This window comes from Oratosquilla oratoria, chromosome 12 (genome assembly GCF_046742065.1).
Source record: "Oratosquilla oratoria isolate Oo_2021 chromosome 12, ASM4674206v1, whole genome shotgun sequence".
Lineage (NCBI taxonomy): Eukaryota > Metazoa > Arthropoda > Malacostraca > Stomatopoda > Squillidae > Oratosquilla > Oratosquilla oratoria.
In genome coordinates this window covers 11,953,701-11,973,804 of record NC_134788.1, presented here as the reverse complement: position 1 = coordinate 11,973,804, position 20,104 = coordinate 11,953,701, and the positions used below count along the sequence as shown (strand labels likewise).

Genomic DNA, 20,104 nt, shown 5'->3' with positions numbered 1-20,104 from the left:
AAAATCTGAGGAACTGTTTTAAATGTTCCGTCTATAAACCAATGAAGAGAAGATAACATTTCTACACTTTTATACGTTTCGAAAATTGAAATTCTTGGCATGCGTTCACCAAAAGAGTTGTCAGAATCACAAGGAAGAAAATTTTGTCCGTCGATGGTTCTTTTATACTACTCTTCCAAAACCAGTTCTTGTGCATTTAATGGCAAAGGTAGTGCAACATTAGCTCTTTGTCTTTGGCGTCTAATGTTACGGCGCAAGTGAAGAAGAGAGGGCATTTTAGTTGCTGCTTCTGCACTTAAACCTGTAACTGCACAAGACCTTAAAAACAGGGAGGGTTGATTATCGTGTTGTTTTTCACAATAGGCATTTCGTAGATCCAGAAAATACTAATAATCATATGATACTTTAGAAAGGCTTTGGTAGGAAGTCCGCAAATTTATCCATGATATAGGGTTTGAACAAGCTAAATTATGGTTATTAGCTTTTGAATATTTTTTTTAATGAAGCTAAATTTTTAAAAGACAACGTTTTTATCAAATTATTAAAATGTTTTTAATTCTTATATTTCTTTTTAGTATTGTTTAGTTGTCTTAAAAAAATCTAGTATATCAATATATAACAACACAGTCTATTTCTCCTCCATTTTCCTCACCCATCACTGTCATTTTCTTAGCGCCTTCCACTGCTACCACCACTTCCTCCCTATCTTCTTCCTAGGGGGCAATTGTCCCAGGGGGAAATTGTCCTCGGGGGCAATTGTCCTGATACGGTTTTGGAAGCTCCGGGACGTGCTCTTCACTGGCACGAAACTGGTGATGTACGGCCAGCGAATCATCTGCTCCGCTGATCTACGAAAGAGCACACAGGCCCTCCTCCACGATAGGATAACCATCGCGTTGCGGAGGACACCTAGCGACGGGCAAGGCAAACTGTGTTCTGTCCCAGCATCGATTCTGACATCGAGAACACGATGGAGGCCTTCGAGCCGTACCAAGTGCTGAGCCCTTGCCAGCAGCAGGAGCCTCTCCTGTGCGACGACCGCCCCACCTGACCCTTCGACTACATATCTGTCTTCTTTCACGTCACAGGAAAGTCATGGTGGCACAACCTCCGCCCAGTGTCCCCTCACCCTCCCGACGCCGTCGCGTCCCATCCCTCGGTGGAGGACCCGCGGTCCTCGTACGTGGATTTCCTATGATTCCCCGTCGGTCGTCTCTGGTCACGAATATATGTACCCCTCGCGATGGTTCTACGAGTGTGATCACAGTGCCACATAGACACGAATAACTACTTATACAGGCACCTAATAAGAGTAAGAAGGAACGTAGGCGTGTAGACATTCGGAAGCATGCCGATGCCACATGCACGTAACCGCGTCTAGAGCTGCTAGGCAGAGTTCCGAACATATCTAGATGGATCGTCGGTAGTCTTCGGCCTGAGGTAGGATGCGCCCCTTTGGCGCCACGCCGACAGATACCCGTTTGTCTTCCTGCGTGCACCACGCGCCTTCCTGTACACATAACCCAATGATTAATAAACGCGTAAATCGCCTTAATTGCGTTTCACTCTCGGCCCTTTACAACTGCAAGGTTACCTCAGGAGTTACGAGAGAACAAGCACATGAAATACTACTACTAGACACCACGAACAAGCTCTTCTTGGTATAATTAATTACAAACCGTTGGGCAATTTCATTATTCGTCAACAATGAACAATTCATTATATGACAACTGATATTATTCTTGGAAAGACTTCATTGAAATACGAGTTGTCTCAAAGGATACAATAAACACTGCTAAATATATTACCGTAGATATATTTACAGAAACACCGATTTCAAGTAACAATGTCGTATACACCAAAGAAGTTTACTCAGCACTAAGATAAACATAACTTTATCCGTCACGACGTACATATATCTATATCCACCAGTTGCACCATTTCCTAATATTCTTGATTTTTCGTAATTACAAAACGATCCGTGCACTTCATGGAACACTTAGAGGTCAGAATGCAAAACGGAAGACAAATTTTAAAACCCCAAGGAGAGTAAATAAAGACACATTTCCGACCATCCCCACGATATAGTTTTGCCAATTAGAATTTAGGCACACAATCGCTATTTTTCAAACCTCAATCGTTTGCAATTCGAAAATACAGCCGCCTTCGGCTATCGTCAAGAATCCTCGGTGGAGTGATGTATGAATCACTACGCCAAACAGGTATGAATCACTACGCCAAACATCGCCATTCACACGTTACTGTTCAACACTGAATGTGAGAAAATTGAATAAATTATGGTCTATTGTGTACCTGCCAAATGTAACAACGGGCAAAGTAGTGGTCGGAGCTTCTTTCAATTCCCGAGTGATACAGATCGAAGGGCTATATGGATGCGGAAGATGAACATAATCGGGAGAAAGGGATCGTTGTGGGTACCAAGTGAACATTCTAAATTTTGCTTGGATCACTTTGAGCCCGTCTTGTGAAGGATCTGGCTTATTCTACTGAATATTCAGGAGTTGTGCGGCCTGGTATAAAGGCAGATGTGATCCCAACGACCTTCGCATCCAATCCAGCCCTAGGATCGACCCCTAAATTGACCAAGGGTCGAAGAAGTCAGGCCTTCAACAAACGCCGCAGGCTAGAGGCGAGGAATGGCTAATTGCAATGCAGCGTTTGGCACTAAGCCAACAACACAGGACATAGCCTGGGCTATAGGCCTAGGTAGCATATGTTACGTACATTGTGAATCTCCACAGATTAATATTCATGAAATGTGCAACACCAATAATGAATTCATAAGTGGACACGCGGATAACAAATCCATTTGGCATGAACACATTATGAAGACTCATGAAAGGGTTAGGTAAGATTCATATATGCATGTCTAATGTATTTATCTGTGCGCCCATCAGCGTAGGTCATCACCCAATATATGATATCAATCTTTCGTGAGGACGTGTGAATCACTACGTGAAATTTGAAACGAATCCTTGGTGAGAAGGCTGAAAGGTTTTCTTTCCTGTATGGGCCACCACGTGAGGTCTTTTTTTCTGAGAAAGCTGCATCAAACAGTTCACACGAAAAAGTCTTCTATACATCACGCGATATTTGAGAGCTCTCTTTCTTCAGAAAGCTGCATCTCACAGGTCACACTGGAAAGGCTTCTCTACAGTGTGCATCATCACGCGATATTTGAGAGCACTCTTTCTTCAGAAAGCTGCATCTCACAGGTCACACTGAAAAGGCTTCTCTCCAGTGTGGGTCATCATGTGTCGTTCAAGGACCCTTTTGTTGGAAAATTGAATCACACGGGTTACACTGGAAAGGTTTCTCTCTAGTGTGGTTAACCATGTGTAGTTTCAGATGACTCTTTCCTGAGAAAGCTGCATCTCACATGTCGCATTTAAAAGGCTTCTATCTAGTGTGGGTCACCAAGTGTCGTTTGAGATTACCCTTTCGTGAGAAAGCTGCATCACACAGGTCACACTTGAAAGGCTTCTCTTCAGTGTGGGTCACCAAGTGTCGTTTGACACTACCCTTTCGTGAGAAAGCTGCATCGCACAGGTCACACTTGAAAGGCTTCTCTCCAGTGTGGGTCACCAAGTGTCGTTTGAGACCCTCCATTATTCCGAAAGATGCATCACACAGGTCACACTTGAAAGGCTTCTCTCCAGTGTGGGTCACCAAGTGTCGTTTGAGACCCTCCTTTATTCCAAAAGATGCATCACACAGGTCACACTTGAAAGGTTTCTCTCCAGTGTGAGCCATCACATGATATTTGAGACCATTATACCCTGAGAAAGCTGTATCACACAAGTCACACTTGAAAGGCTTCTCTCCAGTGTGGGTTACCATATGTTGTTTGAGATTATTCTTCCATGAGAAAGCTGCATCACACAGGTCACACTTGAAAGGCTTCTCTCCAGTGTGGGTCATCATGTGATTTTTGAGAGTAGTCTTTCCTGAGAAAGCTGCATCACACAGGTCACACTGGAAAGGTTTCTCTCCAGTGTGGGCCATCATGTGATATTTGAGAGCCCTCTTTTCTGAAAAAGTTGCATCACACAGGTCACACTGGAAAGGCTTCTCTCCAGTGTGGGCCATCACATAATATTTGAGACCACTCTTTCGTGAAAAAGTTGCATCACACAGGTCACACTTGAAAGGCTTCTCTCCAGTGTGGGTCATCATGTGATTTTTGAGAGTAGTCTTTCTTGAGAAAGCTGCATCACACAGGTCACACTTGAAAGGCTTCTCTCCAGTGTGGGTCATCATGTGATTTTTGAGACTAGTCTTTCCTGAGAAAGCTGCATCACACAGGTCACATTCGAAAGGTTTCTCTCCAGTGTGGGCCATCATGTGATATTTAAGATGACTCATGAGATAGGTGTGTCACATGAGTTTCTCTGTTCCATGATGAATATACAGAATTTTTAGATACCTCTTCCAAGATGTTGATATTTACTCTCAACCTGTAAGAAAAAAATAAGTTCGACATTAACTTTTTGAGAGCTTGTGAAAGGTGTAAGACGAGCATAAACAAATACAGTGGGGGCATCTAACGCAAATGCAGTAGGGAAAGGGAATCAATGACTCATAATACTGATATTACGGTGGAATTCTTAGAAAAAAAATCCTAATATAAATTTTATATAAATACTTGGGAGAAGATTTATATAATAAAGGATTTCTTTTAAGAATACCACTGTAAGAATCTTGTATTCTTGAAATAAAAATTCTTTCCTTAAATAAATTTTTTACTGCCAAGTATTTACAAGATCTATATAAGGAAAGATTTTTTTAAAAGAATACCACCATTAACCTCTTTGTTACAATGATGCCTACCAGGCGTCTTGAAGATCGAGTGGGTATACGTGGATGAGGGTGTTGGCATCAAAATTACATCTATTTTGTGGTTGTAGCTGAGTGACTCCTGAATTCTGTGAACTGGTTTTGACAATATTTTCTGTATTTATCATTACTCAGTGAAAGAAAACAAGTAATACAGCAGATTTCATATTTCATAATGCAAGTAGTGTGATGCATCATCCAATAGGCATTTGATGCTGCACACAAGAATTTGACTCGTATTTAAGAGGTTAAAGGAAGAAGATATGGATGGTTGAACAAATACTAAAAATGATGGGGTTGCACTGAACAAACACAGATTGGGACAGTATATAATCTGGAAATAATAAGGCAAAAAGAGTGGCTGAATAAATATTATAGAGGTAGAGGACATAAGAAAAAAGAGAAGTATACAGTAGCATCATTGGATATAAGATATCTTTGTCAAATTTTCAGAGAGGACCACTACACACACACCAATCAAGGATGTCATAAATCACCATCTGATATTGATTTCTACAGCAAATCTCTTGTTTTGGGGGGAAACAAGTGATATTCCACACATATACCACCACAAGCCTATAAATAACAAAATCAAATGTTGATTTCTGACATCCTTGAGTAAGAAGTAAATTACTTTTAGTCAATCTATCCTAACTTGTCCCTACCTACAACTAAGGTAGGTTAGATTCACTCCTCACTTCCGTCAATCACTAAAACAAGGTGCAAAGTGGGAAAAAATTATTGAGCTATAGTTATTCAGTGGAAACGGCCACTTCAAATGAGTTACAAGTAATTTGAATGAATATTTGTGCCATATAGCAATCTTACTCATAAATCAACATGAGATTGAATCTTTAGGTGACTGGTAATATGAAAATTAATAAAAAAAAATAATAAGATGCAGGAATGGATGAATAAATATCACAAAGAGAAATTAAAAAAGTGTGAGGCTTACATCCATCCACCAAGGATATCAGAAATGAGTAATTTTTGTGAATTACTTATTGGTTTCTACAGCAAATCACTTGGTTTCCATTTATCAGGGAACACCACCCCAGGATGAGTAAACATGAGAATTTTGGCAGAAAAAGTACCACAAGCCCATAAATAAATCTACAATAGGTTTATGTCTGTTATCTTAGAGTGAGACAAACTTATCTAGTCAACAGAGCTTTACCTATTTCTACCTATGGCTAAAGTCTATTCCAATAAGAAGTTACCGTATTTTCCGGCGTATAGTGCGCGACTTTTTTCCGTTGGAAGGGCCTAAAAATGGGGGGTGCGCGTTATCCGGTGGTGCGCATTATCTACAGCCTACGATAAAAATTCTGCGGCTGTGTGTAATTTTTTTCACAACAACGTGACGATGTTGGCCGTCACAAAGTCGGGACGGCACACTTCTCCGTGACGTTCCGTGAGAACAAGAAGAACAGCCATGGTGACATGAAAGAATACGCCAGCATGGGCTACCGTATATAAATATTTGGTATAGGTAGGTATCTATCGAATCTTATTTTTCATGTTTAAATAGACCTAAACACCATGAAACATGATCAATATTCATAATATTTGCCCATGTTCACAGCATCTTAGTTTGAATTTTTATGTTGGCTTTGTTGCTTCACTTTAGGTATGGTACAAATTCCGTTGCGGCCGTTCATAAACTCGTGTCAAACACCTGACTACAACACCCTCTTTCGGGAGTTATATTAACTAAACGTTACCTCGATGAGAGACTGTCCTATTTCACCACTGTCATTGCAGGTTCAAAGCTAAAACGAAACATTCGTAGTTTCAGTATTAAATAAAAAATGGTAAAGACGAATTATTTCCTCAAGATATAAAATGAACATTTTCTGTAAAAATCCCGAAATTTTTCTGTATATTTTACTTACAATAAACTTTTTTTTAGATCATATTTCCTACAAACTATTTAAGCTACAAAGTAATAAGGGACCAACGCACAACATGAGTCATATACCGGTACATGTAGTTCCGACTTTTTCTTAGTTGTGTCCTGATTGATGCCTAAACTGATACTTAATTTAGTGACAAATCAACAGATTTCCCAGCGGTGGCTCTAGCCAATGAAAAATACTTCTCCATGTAACCTCGTTCACATGATATAAATACAGAGGTAAAACTGCGTTATAGACAAATGCGATCGGGCATGCGCGTTATACGTCGGTGCGCGCTATCTGTGTACTGAGATAACGAAGTGCATGGGTGCGCATTATAACCCGATGCGCATTTTAAGCCGGAAAATACGGTACACTTGATTTCTGCCATGCAGCTTGGTCCTTTAGACTCCTGCTCCACACAGGCACCAGCAAGATGCAGATTCCTCACCTCCTTCAGAAAATATTATATTTTTCCATTTTGTTCATAAGATAGGAAATTTTGGTTTCAATCATTGGAAACAGCAAACACTCTACAACTAAAACAAAAATTTCAAAACTGTATAGGATAAAAAAACCGAGTAATTTTGTGGAATTGAAGTCAAGGAAAAGATAGTATAGGTTTATATACATCTTTATTTACAATTGATGTTTAGAGCAATTATGATATCAAATGTAGAATGAAATATATGCTCTACATATACAACTCCTGAACACAGAGGCGCATCCAGATTTCACATATTAAGCCATAAACAATGAAAATTAAGGATTTCTATCACTATTATGTGTCATGATGCTCGCAGTGCAAGGGAGGTTGGGAGGGGTGGTAGTTACTGATTCCTTTTGTCCTCCTATTCCAATCACCCCTATCTTCTGTCCTCTTCCGTCCTTCCTCAACAGACATTCCCCTCTTTCCCAATGCCCCTTTTACCCCATCCATCCATCTCATCCTTGGTCGACCCCTCATGTTCACTCCTTCCACCTCTGCCTTCCACACCTCTTTTACTAGTCTTTCTTCACTCATTCCTTCCATATGTCCAAACCATCCCAATACTGTTTCATCAACCCTATCTCCCAACTCCCTTTCTACCCCTGTTCTCCTCCTCACCTCCTCATTTCTCACTCTATCCAGCCTAGTAACCCCTATCATACTTCTCAGGCACCTCAACTCAAACTCCTCCTCTCTTATGTTCCATGTTTCTGCCCCGTACAGTCAACAAAATGTTGAAATATATTTTCTGAAGCTAAGGAATTTGCATATTGCTGGTGCATGTGCCACATCAATTTTGTGTGTGTATTTACCTAGTTATATCTTATGGGAAGAGAGCTATTCTCATAGTGTCCTGCTTTTGTATCTCTCCGCATCCATTTTTTTCTTAAAATCTTGTATAGTTTTGGCACTCACTGTTTCTCCATTTAGTTTGTTCCAGATGTCAATCTCTCTATGTGGGAAGCTATTCTTTTTCAAATCTCTTCTGTAACTGTCCCTCTTTAACTTCTTCTCGTGTCCTCTTGTTTCTCTTCTGTCCCATTTAAATAAGTCATCTCTATCAAGAACTTCCCTTTCTTTATTCTGTAAATGGTCAACAAATCACCTCTTTCTCTTTTCTGTTCCAGTGTTGATATATGTAATTTTCCAATCATTGTTCGTATATCAAATTTTATAGTGTATGTGTGTGTGTGTGTATTTACCTAGTTGTATTTTACAGGATGAGAGCTATGCTCGTAGTGACCCGTTTTCGTATCTCTCCGCATCCAGTTTATTCTTTAAATCGTGTATAGTTTTGGCACTCACTGTTTGTCCATTTAGTTTGTTCTATAAATCAATCACTCTACGTGGAAGGCTATTCTTTTTCAGGTCTCTTCTTTAACTGTCCTTCTTTAGCTTCTTTTTGTGTCATCTTTCTCTTCTGTCCCATTTTGATAAGTCAATTCTATCGAGTATTTCCATCCCTTTCAGAATTCTGTAAATGGTCAACAAATCACCTCTTTCTCTTCTCTGTTCCAGTGTTGATAGATGTAATTTATCCAATCTCTGTTCGTATGTCAAATTTGATAGTATAGGTGCCATTTTTGTCACTGCTCTTTGGATTCTTTCTAATTTGCTTATGTTCTTTTTTGTGCTAGGTGCCCATAGTGTTGCAGCATACTCTAGTTTAGGTCTTATTAGTGTAACCACTATTTTCTTTACCATTTCTTCATCCATGTAGTTGAAGGCCACTTTCATTGATCTTAATAAGTTTAAAGTCTCTCCAAATAATTTATTGACATGTTTATCAGGTGTCAAGTCACTTGAGATGATCACTCCCAGATCCCTTTCTGAATCAACTTCTTTGACTTCTTATTTCCAATTTTATACTGACCCAATATTCTATTTTTGCTTTTTCCAAATTCCATTATGCTACATTTCTTAATGTTGAAGTACATCTCACATTTCTGACTCCATTCACATATTTTGTCTAGGTCTTCTTGTAGCGATCTGCAATTTTCTTCCGTTTTTATTCTCTCGAGTAATTTGGCATCGTCAGCAAAGAAGTTCATGTAAGAATTTAAATGGTCCTTGGAACACAATTTGGACTAGTATTTCCCTAGTTGCATTATATGGGAAGGGAGCTATGCTCATGGTGACCCGTCATTGTATCTTTCAGCATCGTTTTTTTTTCTTAAAATCTTGAATAGTGTTTGCACACACTGTTTCTTTGTCTAATTTCTTCAAAGTATCTATCATTCTGTGTGGGAAGCTATTTATTATCTTTTTTTTTCAGATAACTTTTGCAATTATCTTTTTTTAGTTTTTTATCGTGTCCTCTTGTTTTTCCATTGTCCCATTTCAGTAAATCATTCTTATCTATGATTTCCATTCCTTTCATAATTCTATAGATAGTAGGTCTCCCCTTTCCCTTCTTTGTTCCAGAGCTGGTAATTCTAATTTGGACAGTCTTTCTTCATATGTCATTTTGGAATGAGTTGGTGCCAGTTTTGTTGTTGCTCTTTGTATTCTTTCTAATTTTTCTTTATTCTTTTTGGTACATAGTGTTGCTGCATACTTGAGTTTTGGTTTTATTAGTATATATATATATATATATATATATATATATATATATATATATATATATATATATATATATATATATATATATATATATATATATATATTTTTTTTTTTTTCCTCATTCAAATAGACAAATGCCACTTTCATTGACCCCAATAAATTGTAGGTTTCTCCGACTACTTTATTAATAGTGTCACGTCTTTGCTCATCATCACTCCAAGGTCTTTTTCTGAGTTTACTTTTTTGACCTCTTTTTCATCAATTCTATGATCTCTTGATATTTTGTTTTTACTTTTTCCAAATTACATCATACTACATTTCTTGATATTGAATTTCACTTCCCACTTTTGAGTCTATTTCCAGATCTTGTCCAAGTCTTGTTGTAATGAGTTGCAATCCTCCTCCATTATTTCTTTAGTATTTTTGCATCATCCATGTCATTGTGTGTTTAGGATTGTAATGATTTGAGGCATAATCTGGTCTCTAGATAAATTGTACTTGATTAGCATATACCATTGCCTACGTTTGGTCAATTTTTAGAAGTGCACACCTACAAGATATAGCCTTAGAAAGAGTATTTATTTTGTAAATTATAATACATCAACATATGTTTTTCTTGGCAGAAATTAATAACAAAAAGTTGCTAAAACTGATTTACTAACAAAGAAAGTTGCAGCGGGTGAATGTTACATCATGTTTGTTTTGATGGATGCCAAGGTTGAAGAAATTAAAGGATGATAAATTCATCTATTCTAACCTCACCTAACCTATGCTACCTAACATATGTCACCTAAGCTGTATTTAGTAATGTGGTACCTATAACTCTAAAGATCCATCGGGTCGTCGTCATGGATGCTGACAGCCTGATTAAGAACTTGTTTGGATTGCATGGAGTAGAGTTGTTGCATAGCTTGAAGGAAGCCCTACTATCTTTGTAACAGCATTTATTAATGTCAGCTGGATTTGGAGAACACCCGGTTCACAACGTGAAAGTCATTGTCTAACTTACATGGCATCTCGATGCTATGCTCGCAGCTTCATTCAGTAGTATATTTGCTTTTAGCAAGGTTTTGTTATTTATTTCCGCCAAGAAAAACTGATATCATGTTAGTGTTTTATAATTCACAAAATTAATTTTCTATTGCTATATCACAGAAGTGTGCACTTCTTAAAAAATTACTGAATAACATTAGCATATACCATTGCCTAGGTTTTGAATAACCTATGCACTGACAATTCTTTGCCCAATATTTTTTGTAAAATACCCCTGCGTCATTCCAGCCGCTGCCTCATCATCTCATCCCTTGGAATATTTCTCTAGTATTTGCTCTAAGTCGAAAGACATAATGAAGTTGAAGATGTTGGCAGCACCAAATAAAATTGAGTGAATCCATTAAGGAACCTTTCACCCCTTTCCCCAATACGGGAGAAAGGGAGAAATGCGAATGTAATATTTTGTAACAGTAACAAAGTATTGAAGATCAAACTCGGAAGCATGCTCGGTTTCACATCGATGAACGTATACCAATTTGAGCCTAAATACGACCAATTGGTGAGTAGGAGACGGGAACCCATGAGCATTACTCCTTTCCTGTATACTGCAATTAATTAAATACATACGAATGCAAACATTACCTTCTTTCTTTGGAAGAGTGAGGACTATATGACACTGGGCTCCGATATGTTAACAAAGATGGCGGAGTCTAGGAAAACGAGACCCGTATATTATTTGTTTAAATTAAAAAGCATATTCATTATTTATCTTGTAACGTAATATTAGATATTACGTCATATGTGTAATTATGTTATAGAATTGTGTTCCTTTGTATTACATAACTATGTTCATATTTCTTGTCTATGTATGTATTGTAACAATGTTAAGCAGTAACGTCCGTCCACTATATGTAATCTTGCCTACGTGCGGAGAGAGGTGCGCACTCTTGTAGAACAAACAGACAAGCGAAATCCTGAATAGTTCGGAGCGCACAGATTTGACAGTTACTAAATAAATAGATTGTTCAAGCGAGTCGAGGGTCCTAAAACTACCCATGTTGACGTGTGTTAACTTACCCTCCTCCCCCCCTTTCACTCACTCGCACACTCACCCGGAAGTATTCCGCTTCCGGTCCAATGGTATATAAGCGGTGGAAATCGCTCACTCCTCGTCATTTTCCCACATATTGATCTCTTGATAAAAACTAGAAGGTTTAGATTCATGAGACGATTGGTGTGAAGTGATCACCCTTTTTGCCTACATTACGTGTCTGATATACATTGCATTACTTTACTTATATTTGTACTTATTACTTATTCTGATGCATGTTCCTGATCTCTTTGTACTTAGATAGTACCATATTGTATACTTATCTTGTGTTTCTTATTTGAACGATAATTTCCATATTCTTATAATCATGTAACGGTCCCATTGACCCTAAAGCCCATTCTCTTTTGTGTTGATTGCCTGTAAATATTTTCCATATTAATTATTTCGTTTACTAGTTTTATCGCTAGTTTAATATTCCTTTCCTGGAATCTTCTTTGTTACCTTTACTTCTAGTCTTACGAATTATCTAGGCCCTGACCAGATAGTTCAGTCCTACAGTGGCTTCTAGAAGTGAGCTGGTTCTTAAGCACTTATCCGTTATACGTAACGTATCTTCACAAACCAGCCCGCCCGTAACAATCTGTAGCTATATGGTAATGAAGAGGAATAACATAGTTAAAATAATTACTCAAAGAGCACAAAAAAAAAAGCGTATTATTGAGACAAGCGTAAAATAGGAAGGCTGATGATTCTGATGATTCTGCTGATGAATTTGCTGATCTCAAACACTATTTTCATTCTTTTATAATTTCTTTATTTCCCGGTATTTTAAAATGAAATTTAAGTATTATATTCCTTAAAACCTTACCTTTCCAATGGTATCAATCGTATTGAAAAAGTCCCATGTTGAGGTGGGTGTTTTTGATTAAATATACGAGGCTGTATTTGCGCATTTTAAATGGCCATTTTGGATTTTGCTGATCTTTTTTCCCAAACTATTTTTTAATATCATCTCTTTAGTTTTTGAGATTTTGTTGTGAAATCTTAGCACATGTTGCCATGGCAAATGTTTTCAATTTAGAAATAATCAATAAAATCGAAACTACTGGGGTATTTGTTCAGTTTTTACATGGGCATGATATAGCTTTAGAAAATTATATATTAATTTTGTAAATTATAATACATGAAATATGCGATTTTCTGGGTGGAAATGAAAATAAAAGATACCTTCCTACAAGCAAATCTGCTGAAAAGCCCGCCGTCTCTCACAACGACGACGACGAGGACGATCTGGATGACATATAAATTGCAGGTACTGATTTCTTAAACACAGGTTAGGTTAGGTTAGGTTACGTTACGTTAGACGAATTCTGAATCTGAATCTCTAGGAAAGACCACCCGCTTGCGCGGGATCGGTTTTTGTGGGAGGGGAAGAATGTCTGTAAGAAAATGAAAAGATAGTAGTGTATAAAAGAGGGCTATTGCCACCGGGCGAATTGCGAGCGATTAGGGGTTTATTGGTGGTCGTGGCTCGGGAGAAATGGACTGGGAGCTTGGAGGGCAGCGCTGACGCCGGGATTAGGATCACCAACGAAAGTTTAGAAATTGGTAGGAGGCGTAGTAGTAGTAAAGGTGGAAAAACGGAGAAATCTTTAGTGGGAGGTGAACTGAAATGAGATGTAGAAGAGAAAGTTAGAAAGGAAGCGAATTCTAGTCGAAGACAAAGTAGGTGTAGATGTTTGTGCGTGTGTTGTGGCACTGTTCGTGAGAGGTGTATGTGTGTATTTTACGGGAAGTGAATTGAGTTCATTTCCCGCGTGTAGAGCGCGGTCCTGATAAGCCACAGGTGGGGCGTGCGTTGAGAGGGGGCACCGCCCGCCTGCCCCCTCTCACTTTCTTTAATTTCTCCAAAAAAATAATGTTATTTCTATAATCAGCATACGAAAATATATTAATTGTGAAAGTTTCATCGAATAATTCCGTGCGTCACCAAACGGAAAAGTCATATATATATATATATATATATATATATATATATATATATATATATATATATATATATATATATATATATATATGTATATATATATATATATATATATATATATATATATATATATATATATATTCCCCTTTACATTTTGCCTATAGCACCGGTAGGCATGTGGGCTAGGTTGGTGCTTCTCTTGCCCGTTCGTGATGCAGGCAGGATTTTTATAGTGACGACGTTACAAAACTTCAGTTGTGACTTCACACCATAGTAGGATGAAATTTGTTTAAAGATTTAAGTCATAGAGGCAACTCGAACTTGGGACGTCACTACTGCTTCACGAGTCTTTTACCGGTAAAGTACCGGTAATCCCGTAACGGCATTGTTTTTACCGGTAAGTCCGGTACTGAAATTAGCGGTATTTGCCCAGCACTAGTGAGCATGCAGGAGGGGAGCTGTAAGAGGCCGGTAGTTGTACGAATGGAAATGAGCTAGGGCATTAGAATGATGACTCAATAATTCAGACTCGACGCCTACTGTTGTTATTAAACAAGATTGGAAAGCGTCGTTCAAGGCGACGTTATGTCTATGTAAACACACCGACGGTGGTGACTGTTTTATAATCGATGTAATCAAAACTCTGTAAGCGCAGGTTAGCTTCGTTTGACTAATGCTGAGGTAAACGATATTGCTAGTGGCATTGCAATGGCTTTCCGGATTGGTGCAAGGTGGAGAAGGAGAAAAAAACTATTGGTGCATGAATTCAAAGTCACGCCCATAAGGAGTGACATTTATTTCAGAAGTCATAGGAGATTGGATTAGAAAAATTAGTGACGTCAGACGAAGGTAGCTTAGCGTAGGATACGGGGATCTAGAGAGACGATGTAGAGAGACGAGAGAAAGAGATCCTGAGTGTAACAAGACTGTGAAATTACAGTGAAAGAAGAAAGAAAATTCACCACCCTTTTATTAACCCAAAGGACGAGAGAACTAGGCACGGGGCCTATGGAAATTAGAAAATAGTGAGACTACAGGAAATACAAGGCATTGGGCCTACTGCTTAAGAGGAACTTGAACATTTAGTGAAACTCACGTAACGAAGGCAAGGGGCCTCGAGACGAGTGGTATTACAAGTCAAATATAAGTGTAATGATCGAGGACCGACAGTGGTGGTGACAGTGGTGACAAGGGGTGGTGAAAGGAGCGCATCGAATGTAGGATGTTTCGGCCACTGACGTTTCGGCCAGAACTCTGCAGGGTAGGACGTTTCGGCCAGTCCTCCAAATGTTGCTATTATTATTTACTTATTATTGAAAGAAAATATATTATTAAAAGAATTTAAAAACATTACTTATATATCATTTCAAGTGACAATATTTTTTGCACATACTGTGTGAAAACGAAATGAAATTTATGAAACAAATTATCTAAATTGAAATTATACAGTGCACCAAGCCAGGGCACCAAGCCTTCAAGCTTAAAAGGTTATTTTCGCTGGGCCGAAATCACCGGCGATTTCGGCCCAGAAAAACCCTGGGCCGAAATCACCTGATCCCGCAAAACAGCAGATAGTGGCAATGACGAATTGACGGCAGGGAAATTCTTATTTGGGAAAACAAAAATAGATGTCAAAAAGGAGACACTACACAAAATATGGATAGCAACAGAAAAGATGAAGGAGGCGGGAGGAGTGTAAGCAAAGGAAGCAAAACAAAAACAGGATAGGATTTTTTTTTTTACATATTTTCGTGGCTGGAGTAAACGAAGGAGGCAAAATACCTGACGATCGAAGCTCTTATTCCATATTCTCGCGGTCGGACATCATCGTCTCATGTCCACCCTGCGCGGCACTCGGAAGCTCCTGCCTGTGGTCGGTTAATTGTAAAGCTAAAATCTTAACTTTCCGCCAATTGTATGATATGATGATTTGCAGATTTAAAAGACAAATGTTCAGTCGATGTATATGTTGGTCAAGTAACGCTACAAACTGCGTATTTGCTTCATATATTTTTTGGTCGGTTATTAGGGAGAATGAATATTGAGAATAAAGACAAAAATTACATAATATCAATATATTTTGGTGTACGATCTACATAGCCAGCGTGATCTATGTATAAATTGCGTGGATACCAAGAGGGATTTTTTTCTTTTATAAACTATTATATAATAAATATTGATAATTGTATATATATATGTATATATATATATATTATATATATATATATATATATATATATATATATATATATATATTTATATATATGTATGTGTGTGTATGTGTGTGTGTCTGCGTGTTATTTCCCTCCCGAAAGAGAGCTAAGAGCTCGTAGGTCCGATCTATGGGTAATGCTTTGACCTTACACACACACACACACACACACACACCCAACTCCCCGCCCACGAGAGTCAGAGTAACGACCCGAAGCGCAGCGGTACCGAATGTGTGCGTGTGCGTGCGTGCGTGCGTGTGTGTGTGTGTGTGTGTGTGTGTGTGTGTGTGTGTGTGTGTGTGTGCGCGCGTGTGTATGTGTACACAGACACACACACATGAAAAGGATATTATAGATAAATGCAAAGAGCAACCCAAGCTATTCTATCGATACGTCAATGGTAAACCTAAAAACAAACAGGAAATGGTGAAATTATGCCAAGGGAACATATAATACACAGAAGAATTAGAAATGGCCGAAGTCATGAATAATCACTTCAAATCTGTCTTCACTAGAGAGAAAGCACAATAATGGGACGAAGTTAATGAAAAGCGATCTCCCCCCCCCCCATGAGCGAGATAACAATAACACAAAAAGTAATATTGGAACACCTATCAAACCTTGACGGCAGGAAATTACATATCCCGGATGGAATTGCAAATTGGATTCTAAACGAATGCAAAGAAGAACTAACGGACAAAATACATAACATAATAAGCTGCTCACTCAAAGAAGGAAAAATACCAAAAGACTGGAAAATGCTAACATTGTAGCAACATATAAAAGAGGAAACAAGGAAGAACCAACTAGCTATAGGCCAGTCTCACTAACAAGCACTATAGCCAAAATTTGTGAGAAAATCATCAAGAATAGATGGGTAAAACACCTGAAAGAAAATATATCAAACCCAAGACAATTTGGGTTCAGACAAGGAAGATCATGTGCCACAAACTTAGTATGTTTCTACTCAAGATTAATAGGCATAGTGCAAGAAAGGAATGGATGGGCTGATTGTGCCTTCCTGGACTTACAAAAAGCTTTTGACAAAGTACTACACAAAAAATCATAAAAAAACTGGAACATATAGGAGAGATACAAGGGAACCTACTAAAATGGGTGGAGGACTTCCTGACTGGTAGAAAGATGAGAGTAGTACTCAGAGAAAAATATTTAGATTGGAAAGAGGTGATCAGTGGAGTTTTGCAAGGATCTGTATTGGCTCCAATAATGTTTGCTAATTATGTGAATGGCATGGATGACGATGTGAAATGTTACATGAGCTTCTTTGCAGACGACACCAAACTGTTAGGAAAGTAAAAACTGAAAAGGATTGCGAATCACTGCAGGAAGACCTGAATAAGGTATGGAACTGGAGTCAGAAATGGGAAGTGGACTTCAATATTAACAAGTGTAGCGTAATGGAGTTTGATAAAAGCAAAAACAGAATATCAGGACAATATAGAATTGAAACCAAGGAGGTAAAGAAAGAGAGATCCGGAAAAGATTTGTGTGTAATTATCTAAAACGACTTGTCCTATGACAAACAGATAAAAAAAATGTCGGAGAATCAATAAAAGTGGCATTTACATATTTGGACAAAGAAATTATTAAAAAAGTATTGGTCGCACTTGTAAGGCCTAAATTAGAATATGCGGCGACATTGTAGTTACCTAGTACAAAAAAGAATATAAAGAAAATAGAGAGCAGCAACAAAAATGGCACCTGTACTTGCAAACTTGTCATATGAGGAGAGATTGGCTAAACTGGAGTTACCGACTCTGGAGCAAAAAGGAGAGAGAGGTGACCTGCTGACCATCTATAAGAGGACATGAAAAAAAAACATAGCTACAGAAGAGATCTGAAGAAAAACAGTTGTCCACATAGAGTGGTGGACACTTGCAACAACTGGACTATGAAATAGTGTGCGCAAAAACCATTCATGAGTTTAAGAGCAAACTAGACACTGCGAGATACAAAGACGGGACACCACGAGCGTAGCTCCCCTTCCCGTAAAATACAACTAGGTAAATACAACTAGGTACAACTAGGTAAATACACACACACACACACACACACACACACACACACACACACTTCAGCGAATGGACGGCTTGGATGACGTTCTGAAGAAAACTGAAGTCTGTGGATCCCAACGCAAAGAGAAGTGCCTAGTGTTTTTACAGGGTGGGGGGGAAATTGCTCGTGGAGTAGTGGGAAAGTAGGGAAAGAGGAAAAGGGGAGGGATTACTGAGGGATATGGAAGGAAATGAGGAGGGAGTAGACTTTGCCCAGCCAGACAAGCGAAAGGTAAACAAAAGACTGAGTGAGGATGAAATGTCTAATAAAAATGTAAAGATTAGAAGTATAGAGAGGAGCAATACAGAAGAAAGTGACGAGAATATGTTCCAGGGATTTAAAGAGGGTGGGGGGGGACACAACCCCCCCCCCCCGACTGATAAGACTAGAGGAGAGAGTTGATAAGGTGATCGAGGACTTGGAACGTAAGTTAGGTAATGTTGACTCCATTTTCCAGATAATTGAAAGGTTGGAACAACTAGAGAAGGCTAACAGAAACTTAACTGAAGAAATAGAGGACCTAAAAAGACAGTTAGGAAATGTAAAGGAGGAGAATGAGAAATTGAAGAAGAATAGTAATGAAAACAGAGAGAAAATAGCTAAAGAAGCTAAAAATTGGAGATCAACCCAAGAAGGGAATAAGGTTTCATTCACTGACATAGTCAAACAGCAATTGAAAGAACATAATGAAGACTCAGTTATTAAAGTGATGAGACAGAAGGAGAATATAGTAAGAGAATTAGCTGACAAAAAGAAATGTATAATTATATTAGGAATGGAAGAGAAACATAACCCAGATAGAACCGCAAGAATCAAGGAGGAAAATGAAAGAGTAAGCAGTTTATTAAAATTAGTCCAGGAAGATGAACCAGAAATTATAAAGGAAATTAAGGAAAAATTCAGACTCGGAAAATATAGTACAGATAAGACCAGACCAATTAAGATTAAATTCAGGTCACAAACAACGGCAGAGAAAATTCTATCCAAAACAGGGAAACTAGCAACAAATGATCAATATAAAAAGGTATGGATAAAAAGAGAAATGAATAAGGAGGAAAGAGAGGCAGAAAAGCAGAAAAGACTTGAAGCTAAGGCAAAAAACGAGGAAAGAACGGAGTCAGAGAAAGAGAGATTCTATTGGAGAGTAGTGAACATGAAAATAAAGCAGTTCGACATACTAAAGAAAAACATAAGGGAAACAGAGAACACAATGGAAGTGGCAGAAAACTAAGAGCGTCTTACACAAATATAGATGGATTGATAACAGGATTGAATGAACTGAATGATTATTTGAAAGAAAAAGAACCGGACATAATGGGAATTGTAGAAACAAAATTAAAAGGCCCACTACCACCCAACAGTGTAGGACATGATGCATACAATTGTTGGATTAGAAACAGAGAGAAAAAACAAGGGGGTGGAGTTATGTTCCTGACTAAGAAGGATATAAACGTGAAAGGTGTCATATATGGAAAGAATACAGTAGAGATGATTATGATAGAAGTGGAAGACCGAGATAAGAAGAGCAGAAAATTTGTGATCAATTATGTGCCTCCGAAAACAGCCTCATGGGAGGAGAGTGAACATAAAAGTATGTTAGAGGACACAAAGATAGCATTAACTAAAATAATGGAAGACGGAGGAAGAATAGTTATGATGGGCGACTTTAATTGCAAAGAAATCTGCTGGGAAGAAATGACAGTAAAGAGTGGTGATGACTCATGGGGAAATGCTCTACTTGAGATGATTACTGACTATTCAATGACACAATGGACACAAGAGAACACTAGGTATAGAAATGAAGAAGAACCATCGAGGCTAGACTTAATAATTACATCTGAACCTAGAATAGTGGACAAGATTGAATATAAAACACCAATAGGTAAAAGTGACCACATATTGATTGAACTGGAACTTAATGAAGAAAAATATATCAAAAGAAATGAACAATATAGAAAAGGAAGAATGATGTATGAA

The 20,104-nt window shown here is 38.2% G+C and overlaps 2 protein-coding genes across 2 annotated transcripts in view; both read right to left on the bottom strand.

The window, feature by feature from the left end:
- LOC143030971 (uncharacterized) overlaps positions 1-20,104 on the bottom strand; it is a 205,277-nt gene that overhangs the window by 70,567 nt on the left and 114,606 nt on the right. The window lies entirely within an intron of this gene.
- Positions 1,886-11,509, bottom strand: LOC143030547 (uncharacterized). The gene is made up of 2 exons (XM_076193693.1): positions 11,443-11,509; positions 1,886-4,478 (listed from the first exon to the last, which is right to left on the bottom strand). The coding sequence occupies exon 2, from the start codon at positions 4,384-4,386 to the stop codon at positions 3,421-3,423; it is 966 nt and encodes a 321-aa protein (XP_076049808.1). The 5' UTR covers positions 4,387-4,478; positions 11,443-11,509; the 3' UTR covers positions 1,886-3,420.